This window comes from Papaver somniferum, chromosome 8 (assembly GCF_003573695.1).
Source record: "Papaver somniferum cultivar HN1 chromosome 8, ASM357369v1, whole genome shotgun sequence".
Taxonomy (NCBI): Eukaryota; Viridiplantae; Streptophyta; class Magnoliopsida; order Ranunculales; family Papaveraceae; genus Papaver; species Papaver somniferum.
This window is the reverse complement of record NC_039365.1, coordinates 3,808,163-3,831,590: the sequence shown is the minus strand read 5'-3', so window position 1 is coordinate 3,831,590 and position 23,428 is coordinate 3,808,163. Positions and strand designations below refer to the sequence as shown.

The window sequence follows — 23,428 nt, the reverse complement described above, 5'->3', positions numbered from 1 at the left end:
CAAGAACAATAGATGGATTTCTTCCTGACGGGGAAAGGGGTTATGTTTAAGAGCAACGATTTAATTGATTTCTTTTGAGGGTTTTTCAGTCTCGATTTGGTGGTGAGGATGAAGAGAAGATGGATAAGATCGCATGAGGAGGAGACCGAGAGAGAGAAGAAGAAAGAGAAACTGAGATGAGAAATGGGAGAGAGAAAAATGTATTTATACGCTCTATTCAAAGACGGCTACTAGTCATCTCGGAATTTCTCCGTGTTTTTATTATATCAGAGACGGATATCTTTGGTCAACGGTCCAACTACTGTTATTGAGGGTCTCTGATGTGGGTCCTAGAAACCCCATTTTCCACTAGTGTTTGGTCTGTCTCCCCACCACTCAGATATCCAATTATTTTAAAACAACCATCATCAGAGTGTCCTTGTCTGCTGCAATGTTTACAGTATTTGGCTGGATCATAGGTGTTGAGAAGACGTTGATCAGCTTGCACCTTGAAAGCCATGACATTCTATTGTACGTCTGAAGTAACACCTCCATCTCCGATTCTCAGACGTTCTGAGTTGACAATCGCTTGGTATGCAACATCTATTGATGGCAGTGGATCCCTAGCTAGCAGTTGTTCACGCAAAGAACTGTAGACAGAATCCAGGCCAATAAGAAAATAATGCAAGAAATCTTCTTCTCTTAACACCCTTACCTGAGTCGCAATATTACACTTGCACAGTCCACACTTGCACTGAGGTATCTTCATATAAGTCACCATCTCATCCCATATTTTGTTCAATCTTCCATAATATATAACAACTTCCTCCGTTTTCTTTTGTTTGCAATCACTCAAGGATGCCTTTAGGTGACATATTCTGGTTCCACTCACAACACAAAATCTTCTCTTCAAGTGTGTCCACAACAGACTTGCATCATCATAGTCTCCAAGAGTTGATCTAACTGAAGCTTCCAACGTAATACTGATCCATGAAACTAACATTGAGTGAACTGCAATCCATTCTTCCAACTGATCTGGTTCTACAGGTTGTTTGATTGTTCCATCAACAAAACCGAATTTTCTTTTGGCTATCAATGACCTTCTCATGGCTCTAGCCCATTCATCATAGTTAGTTCCTTTTAGAACAATCGGTGTGATGATTATTCCCGGTCCATCACTAGATCCCAGATGATATACTGGGTTCTTCTTCTGCGTATTATATTCAATCATCTTTCCTTTTGATGATTCTACTTCTTCAACCATCTTTAAGGTTTGAACAGTTTCGTTTTTTTTTTTTTTTTAGGGTTTAGGTATCGTAACCGGCTCTTGATGCCATGTTAAGAATTGCTCAATCTTTTTGGTACCTTTCTCATTGATTAATTAAGTATTTATACAAGACGCAAATACTTGGGACTCAAGACTCAAATATCTTATTTCCTAATACAACTCTGAGGCCTACCATACGGGACTCAAGAATAGAGACCAAGTAAGACTTTCCTATATATGTTACCTTCCATATCGGTCTCAGATTTCCTACCAACTTCGTCGGTGGCTATACACGTACCTTCCATATCAGTCTCAATGTTACGTGTCTTAATAACACAAAAAAGAAGAAGGAAAAAATACGACTAATTTTATGCTTTAGGTTAAAGTGTCTGGGTGGTGGGAAAGTCAAAATGAAATCCTAATCCTAGAATCCTTTTCCCTAAACAGGAGGGATCCTAATCCTAGAATCCTAAAAACTAGGAATGGTCTTACCCAAACCTAAAACAAAGTAATCAGAGACCAGAGATAAGAAAAGAAAAAGAAGAAAAGTTTCAGGAGATTCAATGGAGGAGTTACCTTTGCAAATCACAGCAGACATACTTTCAAGCTTGCCTTTGGTATCAAAATTGCAATCCATAGAAGTATGCAAAACGTGGCGAACTTTGATACCTAAACCCAAGATGGGTTTACTATACGGGGTTTCACACAGCAAGGTAACTAAAACTGAAGCACAATTCTTCTTTTCAGAACAAAATAGTGATAAGGTTAACAATAATCAACTCGATCATGACTACTTCGGAAAACTTACAAAGTTAGACCACAGTTTAATCATGCCATCATCTCCCGTCTTCAAAAGCTTGATGGTTGGATCTTGCAACGGTTTAGTTTGTTATGCCTGTTACGAAAGTTCGAGAATATGTGAAATGATACGAGTCTACATTTTCAATCCTCTCACTGGAGAGCAAATCCAATTTCCTATTATTAACGAATGCGACTTTAATTCTTACACAGACCAGGGGATTGGGTTCGGTTACAATCGTTCAAGTAACGAGTACAAGGTTGTTGGAATTCAGCAAATAGTAGCGTGCATTTTACCTTTTCAACCGGTAGACTATTGTCGAGATGTTGGAAGGGTTCAGGTGTATACTCTCCAGCAGGGTGGAACTGAGTGGAGAATCAAAACTAGTAGTGTAATTAGAAAATGCGTTCTGTGTCAGCTGAGTGCACTTGTTTTACCATTATCGGGTATTTTTGCAGGTGGAGCTCTTCATTGGATACACAAGTACGGTATGAAACTAGAAATCAAAGCTTTCGATTTGAAAAATGAAACGTTTAAAGTGCTTCCATCAATACCTTCTGTTGGTCATGGCGCTAATAACCATGTTGAGCTCATGGTATTGGGAGGCAATCTGTGTGCTCTGGAAGTAGTTCCACGTAAACTTGTCACGATATGGGAGTCAAGCGTGTATACGCAGAAACGCTGCTGGTACATTTTCCCTTGGACTACGAATAGTTACGCTTTGCCTTGGGTTACGAAGTTTAGTATAGCATGGAAAGACTACAACTTGATTGAGCCAATTGGGCTAACAAAGAGCGACAAGTGTTTGTTATGGTACAATGCTGTTCTCTCTTGTTATGACCCTGAAACTAACACTTTGAGAAAGCTAGATGAGACTTTGAATAAAATTCATGGATGATTGTACGCCTTCGGTATATACAACCATTCGAGCAATTCCTCATGTGAATAGCCTTGTTCCATTGAAACTTGAAGGAGATTCTGGAGGAAAGAGTTGGAAAGAAAAGAAAAGCTTCCCGGTATTAATCATGCTCTCTTCAATTTTTATTTTTATTTTTATTTCTGTTCTTGTTAAAGTAGCATTTCTAGCATAATTGTAACCTAAGATATCCATAACAATGAGAAAAACAGATTCCCACACCCTTGAAAACAAGCAGAACCTTTGATTTGTGTAATCATTCTAATCCACTCTTGTTTTTCTTTTTCTAGTTAATTTTCGGCAAAGGTTATGTGTGATTCAAGTTTCCTATGAATCCACATTAATGCTCAAGCAGTATCAAAAATCCACATGACCTTGAACACTTTCATTTTGAATGTGACGACTGCCGTATTTTAGCGTTATTGCTTTAGATTACAGTAGTATACTAAAATTAATCCTGCCTTGGGAAGCTTGGGTTAGTAGTACGTTACATGGGGCCTAAGATCGCAAATTTTTGCTTCCTTGGAAAATTGAAAAACCGATAACTCCAGCAAATTTGAAAAGTCATATTTAAACTAGAAACCAGCTTTTTGGATTTATCTAATTTGAATTAAGCTCAATAATGAAAACATGTCTCAATAAAAAAGAGACTGAAAATTATTGAACCATATGAGTGATGGCAAGAGAAATTCCAGCAAGCTGAAAATATTCACCATCTTGTTTGGCCAATGGAGAAGTCAAATCTTGACCAACATCGACTTTCTTGAACCCATCTTCCCCCATAAAGGCCTTCACAAATAAAGCTCTCACATTAAACGGTGATGAAACTCTCAATTCCTATTGGTTGAAATATTCCTTTTCTATTGCAGAAGTTATGATGACGACACTTGGCATAACTCTATTGGTTGTAATAATTAAAATTTGGTTACACTTTGGTTACATCAAATACTTAACTGTTCATTAATAACGGTGTAGACAAAAAAAGTAGGTGGACAATACTTATATTAGAATTTGAGCTTAAATAATTTTGTTACACCGTGTTTACTCCAATACTCAACTGTATCTTATTAACACCGTCAAAGGTGAACAACACTTGCATCATCAAAATCGTTAAAAAAAAACCTAAAACTCTTTGCTCCCATTAATTAAGGAAATCGTTTAATTAAGGAAATTCATTCAATTAAGGAAATCGTGTTATAAAGGAAATTGGTATACTTAATCATAACTAGTCATAAAATACCAAGGTGATTAAATTTGTGACACAAAACATCCGGCCATATTATCTTTAGTAAATAGAAACAATTTAATTAAAAAGTGGCACAAAAACCCCAAATCACATAAATCTAAATGAACTAGATATTTTCTATTTCCAGAAATAACGAGCATACCCTTTTCGTACTTCTTCTGTTCTTCTTCGTAGAGATCTTATTCTCTCTCTCGTAGAAAACCAAAGTCGCGGCTTCTTCTTCTTCTGTAAATAATCATCACCATCCTCATAGATCAGCTTCTTCTTCTTCTGTAAATAATCATCATCATCCTCATAGATCAGTAGGTGGAGCTATTTGAAAAAACAGTGGATAAGGATAGTAGTGTCGGCGGCGGTGGTGGTGGAGGTTTTTCATTTCAAGTTTGGGTTTTCTTTAGTGATATCAAATTGAATACCAAAACTTGAATCAGATCATAGCTATGGGTAATCATAAGCGATGGGTGGTGATGGTAGTGGAGACAGCAGTGGTGGTGGGGGATTTTTCTTTCAAGTTTAGGGTTTTTTATTTTAATATCCGAACTCATGAATAAACCCAACAAGAGGGAGAAGTTGTTCGATCTACAATTGCATTAAGTAGTTAAATCGTGGTGAGTTAATTTTTGTTGTCATTTTCATGATTTTTTTTTCGGAGTCAATTGAGTTCGTTCGAATTGAATTTCTGAAATGAAATGAGTTCGTCCTTGGTGGGAAGAATAAGTACCCTGTATTAGATTTCCCATAATAGGCGATTAATTGATTTTGTGATTCCTAATTTCTTAAATTTGACTCACCATTCAAAGCTTGTTGTGATAAATTGGTTGCTAATTCACTTTATACCATTTTGCTGTTGGCTGTTGGTATCACAAAATCCTGGTACTAATAGACTTAAAAAAGGCTAAGAATAGAATTAAAATGAATCCTGGATCTGATAGAGTTGTTTTGGTTTCTTATTTGTCAATTGCAGGTACTTTGAAATTGGCTTTCAAAAAGAATAGGTTGAGACTTCATCGCAAAATAATAAGTCTACAAAGACCCAAATCTCGTAACTGGTGGTGAGTTAATACCATTATGATTCTTAATTAAGATTAAACTTTTTTAATGTGCTAGATGGTAGAAAATATGATAAGAAAAGATGCACATTCAAAATAACAGCTTACAAATCTAGCATGTAACCTGTCTCCCCTCCGGAGTATCGGTGTATATTTGGCCAGAGGACAAAACTGGTGATATTACCATCAAGTCAGCCTACATTAATTTTCTCTGTAAAGATATATTTTTTTTATGCTCCAGATCCAGCTAAATTGGGGAAGCTTTGGCATTTTAGATGCCTTTCTCATTTTAAACATTTTGTAATGCTTTATCCCATACAAAGGTTTGTAAAGATTATTTTTTTTATGCTGCAGATCCAGCTAAATTGGGGAAGCTTCGGCATTTTAGATGCTCTTCTCATATTAAACATTTTCTATGAGAAGTGTTCTCACAGTTATGTGCCAATTACTGAAAAGGGATACTGGCAGGTGACGGCTGCTGTTAATCTACCCTTGAATCTTAAGGGTTGTGGGTTTGGAGCTTGGAAATGGAAGCTTAAGTGGGAATTCATCTGGTGCATTGGCTGGATTGCACCAGCTACGAACTTGAATCTCTCGCACAATTTCTTTACAGGTATGTTTCCGGTTATATTGTTCAGTTTGCAAAACCTTGAAGTCTTAGATTTGAATGACAATCATTTTAGTGGTTCAATGACGGCTGCTGTTAATCTACCCTTGATAAGATACTTTTATGTGTCATTTAATTTGCTTGAGGGTACAGTTGACGCAACTATCTGTGCAAATGCAGAGTACTAAATCTCTCTGAAAACAAATTTACTGGCACATTTCCAGTTGGGTTTCGGAATTGTACTTCATTACAACATCTTTCTCTTGATTCCAACTATGTTTCAGGGGTTCTACCAGATGATTTATGGATACTAAAACAGTTGAAAACATTATATGTTTAGGACAATAGACTCTCTGGGCCACTGATTGGAGTTGCTAATCTCACTAACCTTGTACAGTTATATTTATCCCAGAATAATTTCTCAACCCTCCCGAATGTATTTGCCAGCCTGGGCAAGCTGGAATATTTGTTTGCTCATTCTAACATATTTTCCTGATTCGAACAGTAGTACTCTGGTTGTCGCCTTTGTTGTACTGCTTTCTTAAGCATATATTAGTATTTGGGTAGCTCCACTGTCGTATAATTTCCATAACCGTCATATGTGTTCTATTTGATTTGCGTGTCTTTATCATCTTTGATTATTTTTTTCAATGGACATGTAGGCATGCCATGTCAATCATGATATTTCAATGACGTGTTTTTATCAATGGACATGTATATACTTCCAGTAATTTTTCTTGCAGTTGAATAGACATTTGCACGCAACCAATTATGGTTTCATCTTATTTATGATGAAACCAAAATTGGTTTCATCTAATTTTTGTCGATGAAACCAATTTGTTGGTGATATAATAATATTTTTTTTGTTGAAACCAGTTTTGGTTTCATCTAATATGTGTTTTTTTTCTTCCAGATTTTATGTTGACGGTGATGGTAGGTTTCATCTTATTGTGTTTCTTTTATGATGAAACCAAATTTTGGTTGCACACTGATTTTTTCCTAGTTTATTCCGCTTGACTTGGAAGTTGGCGTGTTTGGTTTCATCATTGAAGTTTGTGTTGGTGAAATGACAATATGTGGAAAATGATGAGGTTTCATCTAGTTTTGGTGAAACCAGTTTTGGTTTCATCATTTTTTCTGTTTGGTTTCAACATTTTTTCATATTTTGTTGAATATTGATCAATAAAATTCATTTTTGGTGGCGGTGGCGCGGTGGTGGTGCTGCTTGTGGTGGTCGGCGGCGGTATTGCTAGTGGCTTGTGGTGCGTTGTTGTTGGTGGTGATAATATAATAAAAATTAAAAGTGGGGTTGATTTTCGTTTTTATTGGAGTGATTTAAACTAGAAGGGTAATATTGACAGTTTATGTTAAACGGGGTATTTGTGAACAATTTGTTTTGTTGGAGTTTTTGTGCATGGATAGTGACACCTTTGTTGTTGTAACTCGCAGACTAATACTTAATTAAGGAACTTGTGTTATGGTGTTCGTACAAAAATCGTGTTTATATATGCAATTCTTCAGTACTAGCTTCAACAAAAAAAAAAGCATTGTCTTGAATGTTTCCTCCGGGTACGGTAATAGCAGAAGTTACACTGATTATTGATGTCGCCATTGGTATTGTGGGCCATCCAACATAACACGCTTTCTTCAATTACAGAGTTTTCGCATAAATCATGGCAGCCTGAGAGGTATTTTTTTTTTCTGATTTAGTTTGCCATGAGAAACACCATCAGCAGCTTGGTACTTTTCTCTTCGTGCTCCTAGATTACTTTTCTCTCCGTGCTCCTAGAATATGGATTAGCATCTCAAGAAGCTCGATCAGCAGTTATTGATGCTGCCCAGAAAAGGTTAATTCTCTATTTTTATCCTCTAATATCAATAGTTGTAACTGAATGCATTTTCCTCATCTTCTTTTGATTTAATAACTTCCTGAACCTTTTCATACATTTCTTTGATCTGACCAAGGTATTTTTCGTTTCGGTTTGTTCTTTGATTTAGGTCGCCATGTGAAAGAAAAAGTTCCGAGAGAAAATTGAAACCCAAGGTTATGTTGATCCTTACACTATTGGGTAATAAAAATTTCGTGTTGATTACCTGTGATTTTTGAAATATGGGTTTTGCACAAATAAACCGAAATTAGGTTCGGCAGAAATAGGCCTTCCATGTACAGATTTATTCATGATTATGGATGTCACAAATTAACAAAAGTAGGTAGTGGGTTCAATATTGCAGAAGTGGGTTCACTACATTGATGAAGCTAATTTGTGCATTTATGTAGTTATTTTTTGAGTGCTATCCGTAATATGTAGTTATTTGTGCATTCATCTCCTCTCTGTTCGGCATGTCTTGGTATTGAAAACGATAATAATCGCTTTACATGTCTATACGTGCCTTTGTTTTTCTCGTGATGTGGTTTCTTCTTGGTTCACTGTGAGCTCTCTTTGCCTTTGCATAAACTTTGGGAACTTCATTTAGCGGAAAATGAGTGGATACAAGGGAACATAGAGTACAATTATGGTTGTATATTTTCCTGGCTCCTGTGCAACTATGTATGCTTTATGTGTCCTATCTATCATTGGCCAGGGGATGTATTTTCTTTTAAATTGTTTGGTAGGTGATTATTTCACATTGACGTGTTTGCCTGCACTTACTCGAGTTGGCATAGGTAAAATTTACAACTCATGTGTTGTTAGCTTCATTAAACTAACGTATTAATTGGTATTATACCAAAACCTGCAGATTTTAAGAATTTGAAGGCATAATCTAACAAAGAATTGTTCGAGAAAAGAAAATTAACAATTTGCTACCAAGTGTATCACTGTCAGATTAGTGCATCCCCCTTAATATGGTTAGCCGTCTCTTGAACTCTGATTTACGTGGTTAATACGTTTACAGGATAACACAACTGTTTACTTAACCAATATCTATATTTGAAATCAGTGTGGCCTCTGTTAGTCGTTATTTAACCTCTGCATGATAGATGGGTCTTTGCGTCTATCAGGATTTCTAGCAGAAATTTGGCGCTTCCACATGCAGGGCCACTTAAGTGGTGGTATATATTTGCTTCAGATACTCATGGAGACTTATGTATATATAGTAGCCTCTTTTATATGAAGCAAACTCATACCAGCTCTTTGGTGGGTGGGGAAGGTTGAATATCTTTGGTTTTTACCGTGATAAACAAGAAGACCCATCGGACTGGACCCATGGGGGTCATGCATGCATGTAGGGAGGATATATGGAGACTTTGTTCTGAATCATGTTATGAACGAGCTTTTATTAATCATGTTACTGTTATGATATCAGCTTTGGTGCCACCACGTTCACAGGGTTCCAAAGAGAGATCTAAAAGTGGCACTACAAGTAGCTAATGATGTATCCTCTGTTTAATATTTTATAGATTACTCTTTGTCAAAAAAAAAACAAAAAACTAGCACACCATGAAATCTGCCATAAGGTTAAAACTAAAGATTATGTAAGAATATCTCGGTAGGGAGTTGTTAGTTTGACATGATGAAGGGAACGTTGTAAATCAGGTTAGAAAATTCCCCAATTGTTGTGATCTTTTCTTCTCCGTTTCTTTCTCTGTATTTTAGTGAACAAGTTTTCACTCTACTTTTTCATTATATGATCGATAACGTTGAGGCTAAGATTGAGGTAGTTTTTGTTTTCATTTTTGTGATTTTCGGTTGCAGTGTTCATTTGCTTACTAGGATTAATATATGGATTGGAGATTACGAGTTCTATGGTTTACTTGGGTGCTGAAATTACTTGGTTTCTTTTATCACAGTCCCATTGATTATAGGGGCCCGTTGTTAGGTAAGAGTATAATGTCTTCATGTGTTCAACCAATTTGTTCAGTTGTTTGGAATGAGTCTGCCAAGCAAAGGAGCAATTGAAGACTAATTTAGCTCCATATCAGGTTTGTAATATTTAGGTATGTTTTTCTTCATGGCACTTCAAATTATTTTACTTTCGTTTGGGACCATCCATAAAAATGTCATTCTCTATTTTTTTTCCTGACATAGAAGTAACTAGCTTCTTTTGCTAGCTAGGGGCTTGGAGATAGACTTTTACTTGAAACCCGGGGCAGGATTTCGATTTTTCAAGGAATGCATATATAAAGACTTGGATAGATGAAATGTTCTGGCATTTGAGTAATCTTCTTTCCACCTTGCTATTTTGTCTTAGACATTCCTAAGTTTGGAAAATGTATAGTGGTTTCCCTAAAGATATAGAATAGGGAGAGCTTGCAGATTCAGTCTAAAGACAAAAGTGTTACCTATACATTAGTTAAGGTAGTGAACATCATGCATTAAGTGGGCAAGTGATGCTTTGAAACATTTGATACTATAAGGCCTTCCTTTGCCTGCTGTTGCAATCATCTAGGGTGAAACATCTTATACAATTAGCAAAATGGCATAAGGGGATATTGCAAATGAGATCTAATACTTTTGTAAGATTCTATTTTATTTTTACAAATGTTTTTTGTTAGCTTATGTCCAGAGCAGCTGCTTTCATGTGATTGTGTTTACAAAGATGTTCATTGTAACTGGTCCCGCTACTGTGTTTTCAGGATTATCAAAGTGTCCGTTGGAGCAGTTATCATCAGATGCGAAAGGAGATAACTTGATGAACCTCAACCATAACATCTTGATTACATCTTTTAATTTTGTCTTGATGATTTTTGGTTAACTCACATCAAACCAGTGAATACCAGTTTAGATTTACATCTTACATTTAATGTGATTCTGTGTTTACATCCCACAAAGTATTGATATAGAAATCAGTTATGCGATATGGTTCAAGCACTAACTATGGTTTTAGTTTTTCCATGACCTGGCTTGGATCGTTTCAAATTTCTTGGAACAAAACCTGCAAGTTACTTAGTTAACTCCAGCAGTTCAATTGAATATGAAGCATATCCAGGCCTTTATATCCATCTGAAGCTTTATATAACATATCGGTAAGGCAAATGCTATAACATAGCTCGGTATTTATTTCAGTGGATTTCTCATTTTTGTGCTATAAACTCCAAGGAAGAAAATATGCGTTTTTTAAACATCCAGAAACTTGCTGCTTCAAGCATTCATGTATGTTTCAGTATGCCTTTGTTTTTTTGTTTCTGTAGTGTCTGAATCACTAATTGTTTATTGGCATCATCAATTAGAAGCCATGAGAGAAACAAAGATGAAATATCGGAATGGCTTGATTATAATTCAATCAAATTATATATTTATGAATTTAACTTTTTTTTTTTTTTTTTTTTCCTTTTGACTTGGAGAATAGTACATCACATCAAATATTTATGCACGAGTATTATAGCAAGCAAATGCAGGTAAAAGTTACGACTAATTTGACAGTACTAAGAATCAAGCACACTAGCACAGTCAAAGAGGTTACACTCGTGCAATAATCTGTGAATACAAGTAAAGATGAGGTGGGGAAAAAATATCCAGTAGAGATGTACAACTATAATGAAGATGTGCAATACAAGGAAGAATTATTTGGTACCTTAATTTCACATCCAACATACTTCAAAGAAATAAGGACTATTCATACTCAATTGTATGAATCATAAAAGGGAGGAGTAATACTACTTGAAACCTTAGATTCACAAAATCAAGATTCATGGTCTAAAAATTCTCGATTAAAGCGATAAAATGAGGATTTCGCAGACTTTACGAATTTGCGCAACTTAAATAAATGTATCAAACCAGATATGCGATTTCAAATGAATAGGTCTGAAAAAGGAAAAATAAAAAATTATAGTTATAGATAATAACATAATTAACTCATCCAAGAAATTTATATAATCCTAAAAATCTCCCGACCACAGAAGAATTGAGTTCGGACCATAGTCCTATAAATAGAGATGTAACCCTTTGATATCGATGGAGTTGATTGCGAGCAGGAGTCACTCCCACGAGATTGGGTTGGTGGTTGATTGCTCTATCCAATTTATGGGCACTTTAAATTGTTGACATAAGAACACAATAGATGAATTCGTAACAATCAAAAATGTATTGAGATTTGGCGAGGCGAATTCGAGCCACACCAAATCAAAAATCCTAATCATGCATCGGAACGGGTTCGTCTCGCCACACCAAATCAAAGATCCTAAGCGACGGGGTGAGGCGAAGCCGAGCCACACCAAATCATAAACGCATCGCGACGGGCGAGACGAAGCCACATCAAAATGCACGACGGGGTGAGGCGAAGCCACATCACACCAAACCAAAAATATAGTTACTTCCTCCGTACCACATATATAGGCGGAGGGACCAATTCTCTTAAATTAAGAAAGCCTCTTTGATTTCAAAAATATTCATGTTTTTCCCGTTTTGCCCTTTGTTATATTTCCTATGTTAGAGACATAAACCCAATTACGATGATAACCAAATATCATAAATAAGGGTAAAATAGTTAAAAGCCATTTTGAAATTTCCATTCCGCCCATCTAATGGTACAAGGAAAAAACAATATTCCGCATATAAAATAGGTAAGGAGGGAGTAAAAGAAAAGAAATGATGGTGGATGGTATTCGGATCTGCCCGGTGCATAGCACGTGAACAAAATCTAGTCTTCATAATTAGTTGAAGCATCCTTGGCAGCACTCATTTGTATATTACTATGGTTAGGTTAGATGATCAAAGCAGTTGGGTGGTGGGGATGCCAAAAAGAAATCCTAACCCAAGAATCCTTTTCCCAAAACAGGAGGAATCCAAAACCCACCACCCTCATGGATTTTAAATTCCCATGTCTAGGAAAGCTTATAAAAACTAGGTCTTACCCAAGGTAGTTAATTTCGGATTTCGGTTTATCTCGGTCCCGAGCGAGACACTGGTACAACGTTGTCTCGGGGAGATTCCGTTTTCAAATTTCGGTTCCAACTTTTATAATAAGAAGTGTTTGTTGTCAGGTTCAATTAATTCCAATCCTAGTTTGAGTCAGACTAGAAGATTGAGGGAGTATTGACCCACTTAAAAGAAACATAGTATTAGTAAATCTGGTTGTTCACCTTCCTCATCATCAACACCAAATGATAATTTTAGGTCAAGAAATTCAAACACAACAACAAGCAATAATACTAGTGAGTGAATTAATCTGTTTAATTTTTGTACTTGAGATTAATCCACTCAATTTAAAAAAAAAATTATATATATATATTCCGACCGAAATTCCGACCGAAAAACGCGTTTCCGGCCGAAATTTTCGCAAAGATTTCGTCCGGCCGAAATTAACAAAATCTCGTCTTCTTGGACCGAAATCCGGAATTTCGCCGAAATTTCGGCCGAGATGGCCGAAATCGACTACATTGGTCTTACCTAAACCTAAAAAAAAAAAGTAAATAGAGACCTATATATTATGTAGATAAGTACTTGTGAATGCGGCAAGAATTAAGAAAGAAAGGTTTCAAGAGATTCAATGGAGGAGTTACCTTTAGATATCACAGCAGACATATTTTCTAGCTTGCCTACGGTATCACAATTGCTATGCAGAAAAGTATGCAAAACATGGCGAGCTTTGGTACCTAAACCCAAGATGGGTTTACTATACGGGGTTTCACACATCACGGCAACTAAAACTGAAGCGCAATTCTTCTTTTCAGAACAAAGTAGAGATAAGGTTAGTAATAATCACGTCGATTATGACAACTTCGGAACACTTACAAAGTTAGACCACAGTTTAATCCTTTCATCATCACCTGTGTTCAAAAGTTTCATGGTCGGTTCTTGCAATGGTTTAATTTGTTATGCCTGTTGCGACAGTCGGTAATGAATGAAATCTACATTTGCAATCCCATCACTGGAGAGCAAATTCAATTTCCGGTTAATAACGAATGGGAATGGTTACGCAGAGCAGGTGATTGGATTCGGTTACAATATTTCAAGTAACGAGTGCAAGGTTGTTAGAATTCAGCAAATAATTCTTTCAATTGTTAGGAATTTTGATGATGAACGCAAGATGATTACGCTGGAAGGGTTCAGGTGTATACCCTCCTGCATGGTGGTAATGGGTGGAGAATTAAAAGTAGTAGTAGTATGATTAGAAGAAATCTTCTGCTCCGGTCGGGTAAGTTAACATTAACGGGTATTTTTGCAGGTGGAGCTCTTCATTGGATGCACGTTCAACAGTACGGTAGGGAACTTGCAGAGACTGTAGCTTTTGATTTGAAGAATGAGACGTTTAAATTGCTCTCACCAATACGTTCTATTGGCCATGGAAACAACCTTGTAGAACTCATGGTATTGGGAGGCAACTTGTGTGTCCTGGAAGTAATTCCAAGTTAAACATGTTAAGATATGGGAGAATAAGCATAAACGTCGTAAATACGTTTTCCCTTGGTGTCATAAATACGTTTACCCTTGGGTATTGAAGCTTAGTATAGCACGGAAGGACTACAACTTGTTTGAGCCAATTGGCCTTACAAAGAGCGAGACATGTTTGCTGTGGTACAGTGCTGTTCTCTCTTGTTATGACCCTAAAACTAACACTTCGAGAAAGCTAGATGAGACTTTGAAGAAATTCATGGATGATTGTACGCATTCCCTATATACAACCGCACGAGCAACTCCTCATATGAATAGCCATGATCCATTGAAACTTGAACTCGATCCTGAAGGAAAGAGTTGGCATGTAAAGAAAAGCGGCCTTGAATACGATCTTGGAGGAAAGATTCGGAAAGAAAAGAAAAGCTTCCGGGTAATAATTGCCGTATCTTTAATTTTTATTTTTATTTTAATTTTTGTTCTCGCTATATTAACATTTCGAGCATAATTGTGTCCCAAGATATTCAGATCAGAATAATGAGAAATAGAATCCCCATTAAGACTTTTCTTGTCACAGAATATGTTTTTTCTTTTGCCGTATTACATTTAGAAACCAGTAGCTTTCTGGATTTATCTAATTTGAATTAAGCGCAATAATGAAAACATGTATGTCCCAAGAAAATAGAGACTAAACAATTCATTAAACCATACGAGTGATGGCAAGGGAAATTCCAGCAAGTTGAAAGAAATCACCATCTTGTTTGGCCAATGGAGAGGTCAAATCTTGACCAACAACGACTTCCTTAAACCCATCTTCACAACTAGTTGAAGCATCCATGGCAGCACTCATTTGTATATTAGCACTATTATAATCTTTAATTTTAAAACTTGCAGCAGCTTTTTGAACAGAACGGATAGCATCTGTATATGAGTTTAAACAATCCTCTAAACATGGCTTTGCTGCTGGTTCTCCTTTTCCGCCTTTCAACATTTTGGCAATGTAAGAATGAATAGATGTTGCCTTTTGTAGACATGTTTTCATTGATATTAATCCAAGTCTCAAAAGATCATGAGCGTTTTTACTTGCAGGGTTTGCTGAAAGAGATGCAACACAAAAATCATATTTGAGGTTGGGATCAGTTGTTGATGCATTCTTACATACATTACTGATTAAATCACCATTTACGCCATCATGGAAGGAGTTGAGAACAAGAAAAATAATGAAGATTGAAGACAGGGAAAGCAAAGAGAATGCTTGATTCATCTTTTTGTTTGGACTTTTAGTAAAAAGTGTTTCTTTAGAAAAACTTTGCAATAATCTTCATTGTCCTGGTAATTCATTTACATTTATAAGATCAAATTTGGTGAAAGTTGATCCAATCGAGCAATATTAAGATTTTTGAGAATCTAAACATTAAAGAGGTAATTAGTAAGGTATTAAAGGATCAGGTGCTATTTTTGGGAAATTGACCATCATTTACCAGCTTTCAACGCATCTAGCACTTATATGGCATTTTGAGAAACCGAAGAATGTACTCAAAAAGAAATGATTTGTAGTATTGATCAAAAGAAAAAAAAACAAAACAACAGGATCAAAAGAAAAAAAAAAACAAACAAACAGAAATTTCCTAAGGCAACCTATTGAAACATTATATTTAGAAACCAGCTCTTTGAGTTATTTAATTTGAATTAAGCTCAAGAACATGTTCCCATAAAAGCACAAGTTATGTCAAGAGAGATTTCAGTTAGCTGAGAAAATTCACCATCTTGTTTAGCCAATGGAGAAGTCAGATCTGGACCAAAATTTTCCTTAAAAAGGTCTTCACAAGTAACTGAAGAATCCTTGGCAGTAGTGATCTCTATATTAGCACTAGAATAATCTTTAATCTTAAAACTTTCGATAGCTTTTTGAACACCGTCAATAGCCGACGAATATAGTTCTAAACATCTCTGGAACCATTGCTTTTCTGTTGGGTTTTCTTTTCCCTGTTTCAAATTTTTAGCAATATAAGAATGAATAGATGTTGCCTTTCGTAGACATGTTCGCATTGATATTAATCCAAGATCTGAAAGATCACGAGCATGTTTACTTGCAGGGTTTGCTGAAAGAGATGTAACGCAGAAATGATGCTTTTTGGGATCAGTTTTGGATGCTTTCTTACATACATCACTGACTAAATCACCATTTACACCATCATGAAAAGAGTTGAGAACAAGAAAAACAATGAAGATCGTAGAGAATGGGAATGGGAATAAATGACTCATCTTTTTGCTCCGACTTCAGTAAAATTAAGGTGTTTCTTTAGAAAGGTTTAGTAATAATCTCCATAGTCCTGGTTTTCATTTATATTTACAGGATCAAACTTGGTTAAAGCTGATCCAAGCACGTGGTATCAAAGGAGAGAGGAAATAACTGTTTTTTCAGCTGTTATAAGAACAAGTCTTATGGTAGACGAATTCAGTTAGTTTTGTAGTTTGAATGTAAGACCCACTAATTTTTTTAGACCACTAAGTGTTTTCCATGTTGAATATTACCACTACCTAACTATTTAACAAAAGAGGAAATACTTTGATTCTCTGTTGTGAGCGTGATTTCAGACGATATTTCACAAAACGCCATTTTGGTCAGGGTTTTCATTTAGACTCCCAATGAAATCTTGGAACATGGCTAGAAAAAGTATGGAACATCCCATTTTAGAAGTTATAGATTTCATACCTAGCTTTTTCCCAGCTTCAAATAGTTTGGATTCCACAGTAAGGCTTGTTCTAAGCATTTGCTTTTGATGAAGTACATATTTGAGTACTGATCAAAGTAGAATCCGTTTGAACTTAACGAGGTCATTCTTTCCTTACCCGAATTTGGGTTGGTACTGATCATGATAAATATACGGTTAAGGATGGAATTCAAAACAACGACGATCAAGGTGAGCCGGATTATCCAATCAATGTTGTTTGGAGTAATGAGTACCCTCACAAAATCAATTTTTTTCTTTGGCTTCTATCTCATGATCGAGTAATGACGGTGGATAAACTTCTAAGAAGAGGTAAGGATGTCTCTAGTGTTTGTCGTTTTTGTGAGAAAGAAGATGATTCGAGTTCACACTTGTTTTATGGTTGTTGGAGAATCCGGAGAATATGAGATTACTTTGTTGAATGGAGCCACTTTGGATCGTCATACAACCCCAATGTCATTACATCTTTGAAGGATTGGAAGTTTTATTGGTAAGATGAAAAACTTAGTCGAATATGGAATAACATCCCGATTGCTATATGGTGGTGTATATGGAAAGAGAGAAATGCAAGAACTTTCGATAACAAAAAGAAAAATGTAGCCAACCTCATTAGAGATATCAAATTACAAGCGTTCTTTTGGGCCGAATTGAACCTAAGAATGTTAGGACTCACGGCGAATATGGTGATTTCTCAATGGGATTCACAATACCGGCCTCCGTAATTTTTTGTAGTTTTTTCTTGGGTAACCGAATCACCTTTTGACTCTCCTTTTTTGTTCAGTTGTAATCATTGGGTTAAGATATTCCTCCCAAGTGCCTTTTTTTCATCGAAATTTCTACTTGACGGATAAAAAAAAAACAACAAAGGTCATCCTTTCCTTGCTTAGCTACAAACGTATGCGTTTGTAAGTCCAAGTTTGTCATACTTTTTTTGTTCATCAACTCTCTTATCTAACGACGTCATGTTTGACAGCTAAGAGTACAGAAAGAGAAAGAGGAGAAAATGAATAGCTTATGGAGAGGGATTGATCGACGAGTGTATACACGTTATTCGTGATCATCCACTGTCTGGAAAAATCCACATGTCATCCACCAGGCAGGAGGGCATCGAACCATGACGCCACTTCGCAACATCATCGAAATAAAAGTCATCACTTACCACACACTCATCGAAAGAAAGATCCAACGATCAGTGAATCAAGGAGCACCTAATGCAACCACTACTGCAAAGCACCATAGAAGGTCCAGGAGCTTGCTTTGCCCCATCCTAAGATAAATCTTAGGGAATTTTAACAAACTGCCACACTTGCAAATCCCGATTCAAGAAACTGCCACCGTTTTTTTCAGAATTTATTTAATGCCACAACCGTTAGCACTAACGTCTTGGACCCACATGATTGGTCAAACTTTTTTGACTTTGTCCAGATTACTTACACGTGTCTTATGTGGACGGCTCAAGATGTCGAGCACGAGATTATTACACGTAGCACAGGCTAAATGACTATTTTATCCTTCGTGGGATTGAAAACAGTTTGCAACTTTGTATCGTTTCATTTTTCTTCTAGGGTTTGCTCGTTCTCTCTGTCCGCTCTGTTCTCTAGTGGAAGAAATTAGGGTTTGGGTCAGTTTTCAGCGGGATTTTGCTTAGGTTTAGTGTCTGAGTAAAGGGTTGGGGAGCGATCGAGATTCAGAAAAAGAAGGGGAAGGACAAGCAGCAGATATGGTATGATTGCAAACCCTAATTTCGTTTTTCTGAGTTGAATTAGGGGTTTTCTCTTAGGTTTCTGTTTCTCTTTCTTGTACTTTTTTTCTCTTGCTCTATGTCCGCTCTGTTCTCTAGTGGAAGAAATTAGGGTTTGGGTCAGTTTTCAGCGGGATTTTGCTTAGGTTTAGTGTCTGAGTAAAGGGTTGGGGAGCTGAAGATGAAGAAGAATAAGGGGAAGGACAAGCAGCGGATATGGTACGATTTCAAACCCTAATTTCGTGTGTTTGATGAGTTTTATTTTAGGAGTTTTCTGTGTAACTGATTAACTCAATCCCTGTTAACTGATTCAGGGGCTTCTATGTAATTTTGGACGGGTTATTTAATGCCACGTATGCACTAACAGAGACTAACAGCCGTTAACCGTTATCTCAAAAAAACGGGATGATAAAAGTCAAGAGTATGGCATTTAATAAACTCTGAAAAAAACGGTGGCATTTTCAGAAACTGCTATTGGAAGTGTGGCACTTTATTAAAATCCCCTAAATCTTAAATGGACGGAGGAGATGGAAACTCACTGACAAAGAGATGAAAGCTGCAACAACACTGTCTAATGCGTGCGGACTGCCCAATCATCCGCACTAAATGCTACGAGCACAGGATACGTGCCAAAATCTCTATGGAGGAATAGGAGGTGAAGCATTGCTATAATATATTATTGTTGAGCGGATCGGATAATCACAAAGATAGTTTTCGGGATCGGCACACTAACCAAGATAATAAGCGAAAGCTGAGTCAGTAAATAGAGACCCACCTAATAAGTCTATAAATACCCTGCTCAACCTTTGAAGAGGGGATCGACCAATTTAGGAGAAATTGAAGTACATATATAGATAGAGAAAAGTGTAAAACTTAGGTATGAGAAGTTCCAATTTATCTTATCTTCGTTTCTTTAGTCAAAGTCACTCTATTAACTTTGTAACACCGGTCGATCCACAGGCCTTAGTGCTAAACCACGTAAATCACTATCTCATTTAAATTATGTATTTTGATTTCACTTGTCTTACGAATTCATTTATGATCGATAACATGATTTCATGCGTGTCTTGATCCGAACGATGATGAGCTCTTATGCTCAGAGTTCCCCTGCATTTATATTCTTATTTTGACTACTACTAATTAACCCTGCGGACATTGATTTAGATCACGATGCTGTTATCGTTACATCTGTAGGGCTATCTCCTAATTATCGTTAAATTTATATTCTTGATTTAGTCCAATCAGCATTATACAACGAGATGGCAAACAATGGAGTAATAATTGTTTTACTAGTTACCATTACTAGTAATTTGGGTCTTGAGAGTGCAACTATCACACCATCTGTTCAAATTACGGTTCAAAACTGCTACTCGGTTGTTGTCCATTCGGCAGCTGCAGAAAATGCATCTTACTCGGTAAAAAATCTCACAAAAGGAAGCCTTTTCATAACAAAGGAGTAAGAAATATCTTGTTTTTAACTGTGGAAAAGAACCTAAATTGAAGAAACTCCGCAAGCCTGCAACTCTTACTTCCAATCTTTCTATTCCCAAATTTGGTTCAAAAACCACTCCTTCAACTCAGGTTATTACAGTTCTTCATGTCTCTTCTGCATTAGCATCTATTTCTGCGAATGTTCATTCTTCTCCTCCTAAAGACAATATTGGTAATGATCTTAAGATAAGTGACTTTCCCTCTCCTTCCTCTACGACGTTTACGGATACCGAATTGATTGTTTCAACCTTCATAAGTACTCCTCCTTTGATTGAAAATGTGAACCTTACTTTAGACAAAGTGGTCCCTGCGAAAGATAATATGGATGTTGCTGCGAACTTTGATGTTCTTCAATTCCCTCTTCTTCCATTTTTGCCTCTTCTTTTTCTCCACATTCCTCTTTTTTGCTAAAAACCCTTTCCCTTGATAAGAAAATTTTGGAGAATGTGAATCTTGCTTCTGAAGCTTTATCTGAGATTCTTAATATTGGTCATTCGCATACCAATGACCCCTTTAAACTCCAAATTTGCCAATGACCCCTTTAAACTCCAAATTTGTTCTACTCTGAGCAAGTTGTTGTGCGAATTTCCTTCTGACAAAGCTTCAAGGGAAGAGATCTGTGCCCAATTGGATTCAAATGTTCACACTGCTCTAGATGTCTTTGTAAATGCTCTTCATATTTTAAATTTAGGGAAAATTGGGAAAATGCCCCAATATGGGGTGCAATGTTGGAAATCTGCCCCAACATTTAAAAGTTCGGAAAAATGCCCCATTCCGTCAAAAACTCAGTTAAGTCACATGTGTGAGCCCACACACGCGAATAAAAAGACAAATACGTCCTTCAAAATTCACGGTTAAGGGTTCAAAATCCAGGATTGAGGGTTTAGGGTTCATGTTTAAGGTTCTGGTGGTGGAAGCGGCGGTATTAATGGTAGTTCTGGTGGTGATGGTGGCTTTACGCATGTGACTTAACTGGGTTGGATGTCAAAGTTAACGAAATGGGGCATTTTTCCAACTATTTTTAACGTTGGGACAGATTTCCAACATTGCATCTCATATTGAGGCATTTTTCCAATTTTCCCTTAAATTTACTATGATTCCTCGCATATTTGCTGTTAATAAGAACTTCTTCTTTTTTAGGAATCTCATCGACGACTGACGACTGATCTTGGCTGAATCTCGTTTTGAATCTAGCTGTTCTAAACTAGAACTTTCACTTAAGAATGCTACTCTAGAGAAAGAGGTTGCTACTTTAGAGAAACAGGTTGGCAGATTAAAGGGAGAATCCAAGTTGCCGCTTTTGATTCTGAGAAACTTCATCCAAACGCTTACCAACAGTTGCAACTTCCAGTGTCAGACCAAAATAATTCAGAGAGAGCTGGGTGATAATTTGGTTCGAGAATATTCACAATCATAATGACTAGTGAGTTGGTCGGCCATAAGAGTTTGAGTTTGTGTTAAACTCAAAATGCGTGTTCCATAATAGCCCTTAGTTAATTTGGTACGTCAAGGATTTCGGATTCGCTTAAGGATTCCTAGTTTGTATGAAACTCCATGCATAGAGATCTAGCTAATAGCGTATATAAATACCCCATGACTCCATGAGAAAAACTCGAAAACACTTATCTAAAAATTCTAAACTCAAACCTACAAAGATTCTGGCAGCAATGAATGCTGTTGGGTCAACTAGGGCTACATCTCGCAGTAATGGAGGCTGTATCGTTCTTGACATCGAGGGGACAACAACTCCTATAACATTCGTAACTGAAGTTCTTTTCCCGTATGCTCGTGATAACGTAAGGAAGCATTTAACTTCAACATATGATACTCAACAAACCAAAGATGATATTAAGTTGTTGCGTGCTCAAGTTGATAACGATTTGAAACAAGGTGTTGTTCATGGCGTCCTACCCATTGTCCCTGATGAAGCTGGCAAGGCGCAAGTGATTGATTCTTTGGTAGCTAATGTGGAAGCAATGATGAAAGCTGACAGAAAAATTACCTAGCTGAAAGAATTGCAGAGTCATATATGGAGATCTGGATACGCAAATAATGAATTAAAGGGTGGATGTAGCACAAGTTCTTGAAAGGTGGAAGGATTCCGGATTTGAGGTATACGTATATTCAAGTGGTAGCATGGAAGCTCAACAACTTCTCTTTGGCAATTCAATTTATGGAGACTTGACAAAATATTTAGATGGGTTTTTTGATATCACGGTAGTAAACAAAAAAGAAACGCGTAGTTACGTGGAGATTTCCCGGTCCTTTGGTAAGCCGTCAGAGATTTTATTTATAACAGATGATATTCAAGAAGCTGTGGCTGCAAAGGAAGCAGGTTTGGAGGTCATGATTTCTGTCCGGCCGGGAAATGCACCTCTTCCAGAAACTCATGAGTTTAAAACAGTAACATCCTTTTCCGAGGTCCAAATTAATTTTCTTTAATTTTATTGATGTGAATGTGGTGATTAATAAAATTTCCTATTCCCTCCATCTGCTTTATAGGGCTAGGTAGTTTTTTCTCACGTATTAAGCAAAAAACCTAAGTGGGAACCGTTAAAGTACCAGATTGATTGTGGACGAGCTAGTAGGTTTACTAGCCAGGCTTTCATTTGGTTCAAATCTTAATTTATTTGCTATGCCTGTCTAGTTAGTTTCTTTACTTAATTTATTTGGAAGATTTGGGGTTTGGTTTTCATTAAACAAAAGCTAGTGTATATAGAACTTGAACTTAGACGAAAGGGAAAACAAAGCTAGATCATCAATCAACCTACTGTTATAAACCATCAAACATGATTACCAGGAAAACATGATTAACCATCAAACATGATTACTCATCAGCATCATCGATCACATGACTAGCAACATTAACATCGATAACAGTAGGTACAACAATATCTTTTGTAGCTTTAGGCCGTGAGTGGCTACAACCTTTTTAGCGATGAGTACACACCATGACATGGACAACCATTACCTGGTGGCAGAATATTTTTATGATGGGAACCTCTAGTCTATCAATATTATAAAAAGAAGTGATGTCAGTCTATCCGGATATATCCGGCCATCAATTTCGTCATCCTGCGGCGCAGATCGATAGTTGGACGAGAGATATTTTCGAGCGTGGGATGCCCTGGCTTTCCTGATGTTGTCACGGTAGCTTTAATAAAGAGGTTTCCTAATGCCGACACTAATCGCGTATAACGTATTCTTTATATAAGTTTTTTTCGTTATTCACTCACTTCTGAGTTCTCTCCTCTGCAACCTATACGAATCCTAGATAGCAACTCGAACTTTTTAATCGAAACTCTGGTGCCACAGTATTTCAGAAAGA

At 36.7% G+C, this 23,428-nt stretch overlaps 3 protein-coding genes, 1 long non-coding RNA gene and 1 pseudogene across 29 annotated transcripts; 3 read left to right on the top strand and 2 right to left on the bottom strand.

Annotated features, from left to right (window-relative positions):
* The first annotated feature begins 1,809 nt into the window (after positions 1-1,809).
* On the top strand, positions 1,810-2,943 carry LOC113304944 (F-box protein At3g07870-like). Its single transcript, XM_026554064.1, has one exon. The coding sequence runs from the start codon at positions 1,810-1,812 to the stop codon at positions 2,941-2,943; it is 1,134 nt and encodes a 377-aa protein (XP_026409849.1).
* Positions 2,944-4,355: 1,412 nt separating this feature from the next.
* On the top strand, positions 4,356-10,737 carry LOC113304242. 26 transcript variants are annotated; one of them, XR_003338092.1, is made up of 9 exons: positions 4,356-4,815; positions 5,172-5,259; positions 5,611-5,869; positions 6,777-6,796; positions 7,117-7,211; positions 7,313-7,432; positions 7,521-7,710; positions 7,862-10,020; positions 10,440-10,737. It is a non-coding gene; the product is annotated as an uncharacterized LOC113304242 (long non-coding RNA). The 26 variants fall into 26 exon arrangements; XR_003338104.1 differs by having other exon boundaries at positions 7,117-7,710; positions 7,862-7,907; positions 8,603-8,711; positions 9,559-10,020; XR_003338101.1 differs by having other exon boundaries at positions 7,117-7,710; positions 7,862-7,932; positions 8,603-8,711; positions 9,559-10,020.
* Positions 10,738-14,656: 3,919 nt separating this feature from the next.
* LOC113301307 (putative invertase inhibitor) lies at positions 14,657-15,438 on the bottom strand. Its single transcript, XM_026550073.1, has one exon. The coding sequence runs from the start codon at positions 15,398-15,400 to the stop codon at positions 14,837-14,839; it is 564 nt and encodes a 187-aa protein (XP_026405858.1). The 5' UTR covers positions 15,401-15,438; the 3' UTR covers positions 14,657-14,836.
* A 288-nt stretch (positions 15,439-15,726) lies between these two features.
* Positions 15,727-16,434, bottom strand: LOC113301306 (putative invertase inhibitor). The gene has a single exon (XM_026550072.1). It carries the CDS (start codon positions 16,399-16,401, stop codon positions 15,832-15,834), a length of 570 nt encoding a protein of 189 aa, XP_026405857.1. The 5' UTR covers positions 16,402-16,434; the 3' UTR covers positions 15,727-15,831.
* Positions 16,435-21,767: 5,333 nt separating this feature from the next.
* LOC113304943 lies at positions 21,768-22,542 on the top strand (annotated as a pseudogene).
* Positions 22,543-23,428: the final 886 nt, after the last annotated feature.

What these genes read in the sequence shown, in the direction of transcription:
- LOC113304944 (XM_026554064.1), top strand. Translation starts at nt 1,810, where the DNA reads ATGGAGGAGTTACCTTTGCAAATCACAGCAGACATACTTTCAAGCTTG.
- LOC113301307 (XM_026550073.1), bottom strand. Translation starts at nt 15,400, where the DNA reads ATGAATCAAGCATTCTCTTTGCTTTCCCTGTCTTCAATCTTCATTATT.
- LOC113301306 (XM_026550072.1), bottom strand. Translation starts at nt 16,401, where the DNA reads ATGAGTCATTTATTCCCATTCCCATTCTCTACGATCTTCATTGTTTTT.